Below are 12,487 nucleotides of genomic sequence, written 5' to 3'. Positions count from 1 at the left end.
TTTTTAGAGGCTCTTGGCCCTTACTGAGTCCTCCATACTTAGGTGTATTAGAACACTCGAAATTATTCATAATATTTATGATTCGTTGATCTTGTTTAGTTATAGGCTAGTTTGTATCGATCATACATATGTGTATAAAAAAAACGCCAAAAACAAATGTGAATTGAGAGTTAAATATTATGATATATACCTTGGTTGAAGTACAGTTCAAGTCCTGAAATTTATTTATTTATTTATTAACACTTCGTTGCTTTACATCAAAGAAAAAAAATATGAAACATAATTTAATGAAAAGCAACTGGCGGCCTTATCACTTTCGAGCGATTTCTTCCAGACAACCACTGTGAGTAAAGGAAAAAAAATATGGATTATATATATGATATAGGATATAGGATACATTAAATTTACACATAACATATTACTTTATAACAACTCAAAATAAAATTTATTTACACTATACACTTTAATATATTGGTAAGGTCTGATGTAGCTAGTTCTCATGTATAGTAAATTTGTCATGTTTATGTGAAATAGATTTTGCGTTTAGTCAAAAGTGACTCCAAATGGTTCTTGTAACTTTTGCTGACCAGTTTTATTAGCTTGAACTTGATGGCTTTACATGCTATTTTCTTACAGTAAATGTTAAATAATATTATATCGTAAATTTATATAGATAAATTATTACACCCAGCACGCAGATAATATTATGTCCAAAATAGTAATAAGAAAATAATAATTTTCCCACATTAGTAATTAATACTTTTTCTATTCAAATATTTTCTTGATAATAATTAAGTTCCTTTCATTAAGAATAACTCAAATTAAACCATTAATAACAATCTACAAACCATTACAAAATACAGATAAAAATTTATCATACTAATTAACAGCAACGTTTTGTGGCAATAAAAATAAATTTACTGATATTTTAATGAATTCTCAGACGTTATCAGCGTATATTGAATAAATGTGGTTCATTGAATAAACAAGGAACGATAAATCATTTAGTACTTCCTAAATTATTTCACTTATCAAAAATGAACTAAAAACTGGGGGCAGCGATCACCGATAGGTCTCATAAATCATTGTTATAATCGCGTTTTATTCCTAACGTATGGGAAACATTATTTTGTAACAGTAATAAACATTTTATGCCTATTTATAGGCTGAGGGCGTAAAATCGATAGTGATTCCACCTTATATAGTCCAAGCCATGTGATGTTTGTAATAAGACATTGCTAATGAAATGATAATTAGTGCGTAATTATCAACCGGCTGTGTGCAGTTTTTCTCATTACTCGAATCCGAGTGAAGGGGCGTCATAGCAACAGTGCCGCTTACTCGGATCCGTACGTGCATCCCGTTGATTTTTTTAAACCATTGCTATATAGAGGTAGGGACCTCTTCGGTCCGAGTATTCGGCACTTAATGTGCTGTGTGCACACTACTCGGATCCGAAAAATGTTTTTTTTAAATAAAAATAATAATATACATTCATAGACATTTTCAAACATTCATATTTACTTAATCAAAATTTATCATAAAAAGTTTTCCGGCTATTACTTTGTATCCATTGTTTAAGCATTCAACGTGTTTACAATTATAGATGCCTCTGCGAACTTAGTTTTGCCTTAATATGATTTTTTTACTTAGCCTGCCTTTCACTAGCTACATACCAACATATTATGCAACATTTTGCTATTTTCCCCTTGAAGACGTTTTCTGGAATAAAATCTAAGTACCAAATAAAACTATTTCCTTAAAAAAATTCTCTACATTTTTATGTAGAGATTTTTTTTTAACTAAAAAGTTAACTCAGTGATTTATTGTATTTTGTGTCTAATAAAGTTATTTCTTTCAAAAAATTTCTTTCTTTTGTTCAAGGAATAAATAAAAATACTCAAATTGGTCGAGACATTTTCCAGTATATATTAGGAACAAATTTTGCAATTTATTTCGATTTATACAGATATAGGTTTAAGTATAAAAAAATAAAAATACATGATTTTTTAAATCAACCAGTAGTGCTATAATATTGTGGGTTTGATCATTAGTTTTGCTTGATACACGCCGCGAACTTTTTGACGCATGTCGGTTTTCTATGTTGTCCATCACCGTACGATATTAAAATAGGTATATAGAAAATTCATTCGTCCAGAAATCGAACCTCCCGAATGAGGATCGTCTACTACCACTAGGGCAACACTACTCCTTCACTATTTAAAGTACTCCTAATTCGCAACTTAAAGTAAATATTTAAATTAATATATTATTTTAAAACTAGATTTTAGCTAGTGCATTTCCAGAAATACTGGCCACAGATAGAAGTCTCAAGATAATAAAATTACTTCAGAGCTATTATTATCTAGGCGCCCTAGCCACAGCGTAGGCTGTCAGATAAGACCTAATTATACTTGCAAATGCCAAAAGATGTATAAATAAGCCACTAACTACTAGAAGCGAATAAAATACTGGCTGAATAGTTCAATACATATAATATAATTGTCATTTGAGGGATAAATAGACAAATATTTTATAGGTGTGACTATTGCAATTAAATTTAATAACAAAATGATCTCAGAACACTACACAATTATACATGACTCAACTCAATTTATATATCGAATGACGGTATGACAAGCGTCACAGATTATGTCAGTACAGTAATATTTCGATAGCGAATTCGCATATATATTATCAATGGTATTTCACATAGCTTCAAACCGTTGGGATATATTCAATATTCTTTACCTTGTAACTTTTTTCTATTAATATATGAAAATTTTATTAGTTGCAATTGCATAGTACAATACGTGTACCTAAACTTAGATTAATTTGTATAAGATCTTTATACACCAAATTGAAACAACAGCTAGGTACGATGCCTGGGTAGAATCCTTGTTAAAGTTGTTAATACATTTGATATTAATTCGCAAATAATTGTACCCTTGTTACATTAATTAATAGACACTAGTCTACTGCATAATGTAAGAAAACTTTATTGCTTCATGTTCTGTCAACAGAATATATGTGATAGTGTAATAGAAACAGATCGTAGTTAACGCGTTCTATAAAATAAAGACAAAGGAAATCTTTTAATATATATATAGGAGAATATTTTTTAAAAATAAATACAAACTTTGTATTAAAAGATTCACGCCCATTAAACATTTTTATATGTATAACACGAGAGAAATAATTTATCATATATTATGGTTCTCAAATCAAAGATCTCATTATTAATCTATTGGAAAATATTTAAATATGTAGTAAGGATATTACTTCTAAACATAGTTTATTTTAGATCCGTATCAGCTTTTTCGCGTGGCTAACCCTCCGTTACATGTAATTGGATTTAGATTGGATCAAATTAGAAAATTTTCTTCGTAGTTCTTGTAAGGAAATGACTTTTTGATGGAACGTCATTGCATCGTATCAAAAATGAATTTTCGGTACTTGTCTACGAAGTTACATTCGAAATTCAAACTTGCAGACTATCCACTAATGACTGGCAATTTGTGAAGGTAAAATTTGTAATGTTGTTGCCACAATAAAAGCAGAGAATTAAGGAAATTGTGACAAAATATTACAATGGGCTTATCTTAAAGGGTTTTAACAAAGCTTTTGAGGTTAATGCGCTAATTAAACGAAACGAATTTAATTAAATGCTTTCGACGACATTCGTGATATTGTAACATTTCAATGGAATCAGGCTGTTGTTATGAAATGAAAAAAAAACACGTAAGCCTAGATTCTTTCACGAACGAATGAAACTTTAATTGTTTTTATTTTTATAGAACAAACGGGCAGAAGGCTCACCTGATGTTATGTGATACCGCCACCCGTGGACACTCGATGCTAGAGGGCTCGCGAGTGCGTTGCCGGCCTTTTTAGAATTTGTACTTTTTGTGTTTGTGTTACATAATTTTTGATACTTACAATTATGCAAACTATTGAAGCAATTCGCCAATCTATTTTATGTTATTAGGTTCACTATAGTTTCATTCGGTCTTCATTTTTCTTGCTAAAACTTCACTCCTCACTAGAAGAAGCTGAAAACAATATATTACGAGAGATCTCAGAACTTTATTTACTTAAGAAATCTAAAAGATTCTGCTAAACTTATCTCGCTTTCACGTTTATATTTTTCACTGTCAGACGTGAAGCTTGATGTGGAATTCAGGAAAATGAAGAACAGTGTCCTAAAGGCGCATTCACAATACCAACATATTGTCATAAATCATATATTGTTATATATCTATTATTTTCTACTATGTACATGGATTAATTTCCTCTATCCATTGCTTTACTATAATGTTAGTGATATTTTTATGAACAGCCATGATTTTATTCATTTATTTATTATTACTTCTTTACGAACTTACATATAAAAAAGGTTACACAAGTTATTAGCAATGGGCGGGCTTATTGTCGCAACAAGCAATTTCTCTCAGGCAATCCTAGTATAGAAAAATAAAAAAGAAATACCTACTATGGGTAAAGTACAAACAAATTACAAGTAACATACTAACTTAAAGTAAACTAAAATAAAAAAAAATAACTTGGGAAATTAGTTATAATTACAATATATAAATCTCTAATCAGGAGGCATGCATAATAACGTCACAAATCAATTGACGAAATAATTATCTTAACTGTATCGGTATTGGTATAAGGATAGTAAAAACCTTCAAATACAAGAATTCTAAGAAAATCGATATTTCGACAGTCCCAATCTTGTGTTTAATCTTTGATTAATATATGAGCACAGTATACTGTTTTGTTTAATGTAGCCATATTTGATTATTTTGTTAAGCGAAGAAGTTATTTGTGGGTGGATATTTTTCGATCGATCCCAGGAGTAAACATTATATAAGATAAATATTTGTTCCGGTTCGGACTATGTTTCATTTTCATCCCCTAACACTTACTGTGGGATATCAAATTTATACAGCAAATCCATATACATTATTGTATGTTTCTGGCTTAGTAATGTTTATAATTATATCTTCTGTGCGTGTGTTATAACCTGAACGGACTTGTTGAAATTTGTAGTAATATATGAAAAGTTACTAAAAAAATTATAGAACAGCAATATTTGATTATACTGCCATAATTCAATCAAAAGGATACTGGCTCTGAATACAAGACCTAACTTTGAATAACAGGACTACATTTCTGGGGTTCCATTAGATTTCTAATCTTATAATTGACTCAAACTGCTTTTTTTATTCCACTCTTTTTGACATTAATGTCTTACCTAGGTAAATAGATTCATATTACATATATATAACCCGTTAAGTTTCTCTTTATTATTATTTCTAGCCTTTAGTAATTTAAATGTATTTATTAAACAAAACATCACTCTATACAGTATATGTAAAAGACTTATTAAAATAAACTTAGTTAAAAAAAATGACTGGAATTTACTTAAAGTTAATTAACTTCATAATGTTGCCCTTAATAGCCCTCGGCTCTCGCCTTCCAAGTATCGTATCTTGTAAGCTCTTAATCATCGTGATGGTTGCTTTGAGAAAGCCCCAACTCCTTGAAGACTCGCTCCTATTGCATTCCATCGACTTCAAGATTTAGAGCACAAACATTTTTAATATGAATCTAATAAAACAAATATAAATATATTTGTGTTATGAGATTACTAGTTTACCGTTTTGTATAATAATAGTGTATACAGACTGCAACCTTCCAAACCATGGTATAACGCAGTTTATCGTTACATTTTACTATTTTGCCTAGACTTCTGTGAATATTTTCAAAAAAGCTCCAAACAGATACGTATATATTTAATAATAATAAAAATGTTACAGAAGGCATTCAAGTGGCAGTTAAAAGGAGATCTTGCCGCAGAGCACGTCCTGGTTGGAAAACTTGAGACGATGGTTTGGTGAAAGCACCAAGTCATTGTTTAGAAACGCGGCATCCAACATTAAAATGGCCATTATGATCGCCAACTTTCGCAAGGAGATGGCACTATAACAAGAAGAAGGCATTCAGGTAGACAGCTCATCTGATGTTAAGTGATACCGGGATAAGTATTGCCAGAAGGCTCGCAAACGCGCTGCCGGCCTTCAGTGGGCAGCTGTTTCCACATAGCGGAGGTGCGCGGCAGAAATTACCTTGCCTTTAACACTCAGTTGTGAAAAGATGGACGTCAAGGTGATACGGTTAGTATTTTATATTCTGTATGCACCCTAAGTATGCATTATATCTATGTATATTTTATTCGTCTGCGTCTGGGAGTGCATTAGTACCGAATTCACACATCACGCTGGACAGCTTAGCTGCTGAAATATAGCTTCATACTTTAAATGTTTACCAATGCTTTTACGATATGAACGTAAACTGGGAGACTTGAGAATTTATGACTGGTTTGTAATACTCGATCTCTTGAACGAGAGTCGACTTGTGAATATATATTGAGGATGTTTCTGTCCTCATATATTATGTAACGATCTGTTTAAGTATGGAAAATGAAACTATTGAAAACATGAAAGCTTTTAATACATAAAAAAAAATCAGTGGCGCTACAACCTCTTTAGATCTCGACCTCAGAATTCTGAATCGGTCTCATGATGATTTTTAAATTCTATTAGATGCCTATTAGAATATTAGTAGGTGATCAACCTCCAGTGCCTGACACGCATCGTCGACTTTTTGAGTCTAAGACATGTTGGTTTCCTCACGATGTTTTCTTCACCGTTCCAGCAAATGTTAAATGCGCACGTAGAAAGTTTTTTTTTTGTGAAAAGAAAGTTTTTTTCATTGGTGCACAGCCCGGGATCGAACCTACGACCTCAGGTATGAGAGTCGCACGCTGAAGCCACGAGGCCAACACTGCTCTTTTTTATACATATTTAATTAATAAATAAACTTAAATATAAAAACAAACCATTGATACAACAAATTAAATTCAGGGTCTATAATGGAAAATAGTTTATTTACATAATTATATCCCATTAAAGTTATACATTCTTGCATTTAAAATAATGTCTTAGGTTAATCTAGAAAATTGTCGGACCTATGAGCTGATAATGAATGAAACATGCGTGCAATTCACATGTGGTAGAAGTGAGACATTAAACAATTTTGATTTCAAGACATTGAGATGCATGTATTTTAATTTTTAGATTTTAACTACAATGGTATTTTTTATTATTAACAAATTAAAGTATATTGCTTCCTATTCTTCTTACGTTAAATCTTATGAATTTATGTTTCTGTCTCTTTTTACTGTCGCTATTTCATTCATCGACTTCCAAATCACAATTATGCTAAAGAAGTTTTCACCTAAAAAACCCAATGTAATACTTGAATTAAAATTTACCCGTATAAAATTAATATTATACTAACCAAAGTTATTAAATGAGGTGAAACAGATTTTATAGAAAAATTCTACACAATTTTCCTCAGGCGAAACCAAAGCAAGAAAGTAGGATCCGATTCCCATTAAGATATTTTAATTTAGCAAGTCGAGAGCGAGGAAGTTCTACAAAAGTATATTTAAGTTTTATCTTATTACTTATCCGGCTAGAAGCTTCATTTGGAGTTTAACTTTTACTTTGAAAATCTGAATCTCGAAATGAGTTCTAAATTCAAATATTTACTTCGACATTTCAATATTTGAAATTGATGCGGACAGACGAATTTATACATTGAATGGTGAGTGATTTTATATTTGAAATGCATTTGGGCATCCTGTACTTCTAAAGTGCAGTTGTATAGGACACGACAACTTCAGACTCTCTATTTATATTATCTAAGCTATTGAGAGAGCTAGTTGAGTTGTACCCTCTAAAACCACCTCGGGCATTACCAACTCGACCGTATCAACAAGGTGAAAAGGGTCGGTTATACTAGATTTAATTTATCTGACGTCATCAGTTGTGGTCTGCATGCATCAGTATAACCTTATAACAATTCTCGCCATGAATGTTTTTAGTGTAAGTAAATTTTAAACCGAATTTTTTTACCTTAAACATTATATTTACTATTGTTCATTAATACAGCGGCAATACTTTATGCATTTTCGGAAAATGATATATAAGAAGCAATGATAACGACTCCCACTGGCATTTGAAATGTAATTGAATGAAAATGCATTTTCTTCTATAACGCCTAAGCGTACCTAACTGAGAACTTTAATCATCATAAAATGTTATTTCTACATATAAAATGTACGTATAATTTTACTGCACTCATTCGAGTTTATCGTCATATCAAATATTCAAAAGTACTGTTAATTACGCCGAACTATCAATTAACAAAAATAAATGGTAATTGTATGCGACTTCTAAATGGGAATTGAATTAGTGTATTAAGGTAATTCGATGAAAATGTAATAAGCGCATGCTTTTTGATCCATGGATAAAATGTGAGCAGTGGCTGGCGCCCCACTGGACATTGCATTGCTGTAATTGTACTGGATGTGCCATAATTATTTTTTAACGATGGTCCAAGAAGTAATGGATAAATATGTATCATTACAATCTAAAACAATAATAATTAAGTTTATTTGTCTCTTCACAATATTGTGTTTTATAGGTTAAATTACGAACTTTGTTGTGCTGGTGCCTATATGACTATAGAATTCCTGTAGTAACTGTTCATCAGCCTTCCACTGCGGAAAAAAATATGCAAAGAGATGGAGACACTTAACTCAATTAACAAACAGTTACAAACATCATTATAAATTCGATTTTCAAATCGCACAAAGACACTGTTAAATATGTCAATATTAATAGGAGAAAAATGTTTTGACAGCGTTTGAAAGAATAAAAATGGTGCAAAGAAATATGTATAAGGCAGTTTATTAGTTATCTATTGAATATTTTTTGTCAGATAATGACATAAAGTTGATGTAGTACAATATATATTTTTTTAAATCAATTTTCACTCTACTCCCCCGCCATAGTGTCCAGGGACCAGTATAATATTTGTGTTTATTTACTTATATAATTTATGGACGGTGCATAAATCATAATAACGAATTTCTATGAAAATGGTCACGTGACAAAGCGTGAGCCAATGTCTCTTCCATAGATTGGATAAGCGCGTATCTAGTATATTTGTATCACGAAAGACATCTCCAGGGTGCCCTGGCCACAGGCTTAAACTAATTAGGCCCCCCTGTTCTGTGTCAATGTTGTCTGCACGCGGCATGGTTTAATGTGTGTCTCCATTAGTTCACCCTCAGTTTAAACACCCTGTGTACACAGACAATTCGCTAAAATTGATTTGTGTGTTTGCACTTTCGGGGGAGTTGATCAGCGTGGATAAAGGAATTTGGAAACATAAACATTAATATAGTAACTTTTAAGTTACAATTCAAGAATTAAAGCAAAGCGGTTTGTATTTCTTTCTGTATTACAAAGATTTTTTGAAATATACAACAGTATCGTACGTTATAATGTCATTAATACGACAAACTAAACAAATTACTGTTATATTAAAAATTACTGTGATATTAAAAAGTTATTAATTCTGGTTCCAAATTTAAAATCCTTGGCGTAAACACAAATACCACGACAAATATTATTGCCTTAACTTGTTTTTTCTTATATATATATACTATGACTAATATATTATACTATAATATATATACTTGATAAATCCAGTATTGATTTATGCATACTCGTATTCGATTTGCGTTTAATTACATATTTTGTCTTAGGAACAATGTCATAAAACACCATGAATCATATGCCACCATTGTACAATGTTTACTTACAAAGGATATTAGTATTATCTGTCTGTGATTCACGTATTATATAAAAAGTGTGTATGTAAGTGTTCAATCTTGTCATCAACCAACTCCTATCACAGATATAAAAATATTGATGGTAAGAGAAAAAATATCAACAAATTCTTGCCCAATAGATGTGTAATGCATTTAAAAACAATGTCAAAGAAAACTATTTATTCTCACTAAAAATGAGTATAAGGTAGTTCAGTCCCTCCCCCCTCGCACTCCGCAGGTGTAAAGTTATGTGTGTTTCGCCCACACCACCAGCTGTCACTGTCACTTCAGCGTCTGTTCGAGAAAGATCGCGGGCAATCACTCCCTGGAATAAATACATAATCTTATTAAATGATTGCATTATATTTTGACGTGACAACGTCTTATAAATTGGTTTGCCGGGTGACACTAGGTTAGGTAGGGTTTGGCGGGGAGCGTAACGCAGTTTCTTGAGAAACTGCGTTACGCTCCGCTCACGTTATGCGCTCACAATGAGAGCGAGTGAGAGGCACGCGTCCCTTCCGCTCGGGCATGGTTAGCCCGCCTAAGAGCGAGAGAGATCGCCCTATCCTCAACAAAATCACTCAGATAGGAACAAGTTAAGTTGTAGTAAACGCTGTTTCATTGTACGCAAATGTATTGCAAGTTATTGTATGTATATTTGTATATAAATACGTATATATGTGTAAAGGTAAAAATGAAATTTTGTTAATATGAAATTCAGTGCGAGATTCTTTGTATAAATTAATGTTTTAAATATAATTTTTTGTATAAATAAATGTTTTAAATTGTTACTATTATTTCATCCTTCTTCCTACTATACGAATGAATATTCACATTAAAATTATTTTACCACTCAAAGTCGTTGTCACGTAAAACTTTCGCCCGTATACCGACTTTACAGGCAACCAATTTTTTAAGTTTATTAGGGCATCGAAGACAGCAAGAGTTTAATAAAATAACTGACCCATGCTAGCGTATTCCAACTTACTCAAAGGAGAATAGGAACTATATAAAAAAAGGAAAATATTATTTCAATAGAAACTTACTTAAAAAAATTCAGTAGCGCTACAACCTCTTAAGGTCCTGGCCTCAGATTTCTGAATCTGTTTCTTGATCATTTTTAAATCTAACAGGCAAGTAAGTGATCAGCCTCCAGTACCTGACACACGTCGTCGACTGTTTTGGTCTAAGATATGTCGGTTTCCTCACGATATTTTCCTTCACCGTTCGAGTAAATGTTAAATGAGCACATAGAAATAAAGTCCATTAGTGCACAGCCCGGGATCGAACCTACGACCTCAGGTATGAGAGTCGCACGCTGATGCCACTAGGCCACCACTGCTCGAATCTTACCAAAGCTGAATATAATAATTTAAAGTTCAAAATAATTAAAACCTGCAGTCCTACAACCTTTTAAGGTGATCACCTATACTTATACCTCAGATTGCGTTGTCTTTTCCTGATCAATAGTTGATCAGCCATCTTCAAGATCAACGACTTTTTGACGCACGCCCGTTTCGTCACGAAGTTTTTCAACAATTGCTGTGTTAACTGCGCACATAGAGTACATTGGTGTTCAGAACAGCGTGGTTCGACGTCAGGCATGACAGTCGCACCCCGCGGCCAAAACTAAATACCGCTTACCTTAATAATCCTCTGTTTCGGATCTGTATACACATAATCTTTATCACGTCTTATAAGTGGTATTCCACTAAACACAACTTTCTGCGTTGATATCAACAAGTTATTAATTCTAGTACCTAATATCAAGTCCTTGGCTTGTAATTGTAAACACACTAATAACACAATGAATATTATTGCTTTCATTGTACACAATTATCAGTCCATGTTATACTGCATTGATTGCAAAACACGAACTGACTCATGTCACAAGATTAAGGAAAACGTACGCATATGATTTAACCTTGTTTAGTTTAGCAATGACACGGCCAAGATGTACGATGTTTCGATATTTTTGTTTTACACTATTTAAAATACGTCTATTTTTTGGATTAAAAAGTAACATTGAGGATATAAATAAAAAGCCAGACCAACACGTTTCGTTTAGATGGTCGCGAGAATCAAGATGAGAAGAACAGAGAAAGATGCATTGTCATCCGCCTTTCTGTTTGATCAATCGTAAACAAACGAAATAGGCTAGCGTCCCTTGTCTTACTAAATCTCTCTTATATTTTTAGAATACAAGGAAACTACTTATTAAATTTACACTTCACATGTGTTTTTTGCAGGTAGATCAAAATCGTCGATGAGATTTTAGAATCAATAAGAACTGTCAAGGGGGATCGTCCTACACTCGTTCGTCTGGTATAGGAATATATGTTCAGTGAGCTATGTTCAATATTGCTTGCAAATCCATTAGTTAAGTGACTCGCGTCATGTTTAAGATAAACAGCTTACACATTAGATTTCCTACTGCATAAGCAAATATTACGTATCGAACTGACATTTCACAACCGGCTGATGGCTCATTACTAATGCAAGAAACTATATAATATATAGGCATATAATTCACCTCGATACCTTGGTATCGCACAAGAAGTTATATTTTTAATATAATTTTATTATAGTGAACATTTACCTGCAGTATATGTTTATTTAGTAAATTTAGAGTTTACCTACTACTTAAAAAAAACAAATCTAATCTCTCCCTTTATTATATTAGCGTTGATATTGTTCATTCCTTAAATAATATTCTCAGTGACAGCGAGA

The 12,487-nt window shown here is 32.2% G+C and overlaps 1 protein-coding gene across 1 annotated transcript; it reads right to left on the bottom strand.

The window, feature by feature from the left end:
* Positions 1-9,922: 9,922 nt before the first annotated feature.
* Positions 9,923-11,676, bottom strand: LOC110998899. Its single transcript, XM_022267710.2, has 2 exons — positions 11,402-11,676; positions 9,923-10,079 (listed from the first exon to the last, which is right to left on the bottom strand). The coding sequence occupies exons 1-2, from the start codon at positions 11,582-11,584 to the stop codon at positions 9,930-9,932; spliced, it is 333 nt and encodes a 110-aa protein (XP_022123402.1). The 5' UTR covers positions 11,585-11,676; the 3' UTR covers positions 9,923-9,929.
* Between the last annotated feature and the right edge of the window lie 811 nt (positions 11,677-12,487).

Source organism: Pieris rapae, chromosome 19 (genome assembly GCF_905147795.1).
Source record: "Pieris rapae chromosome 19, ilPieRapa1.1, whole genome shotgun sequence".
Classification (NCBI taxonomy): domain Eukaryota; kingdom Metazoa; phylum Arthropoda; class Insecta; order Lepidoptera; family Pieridae; genus Pieris; species Pieris rapae.
The sequence above is the reverse complement of the archived record's forward strand: the minus strand, read 5'-3'. Positions and strand labels throughout refer to the sequence as shown.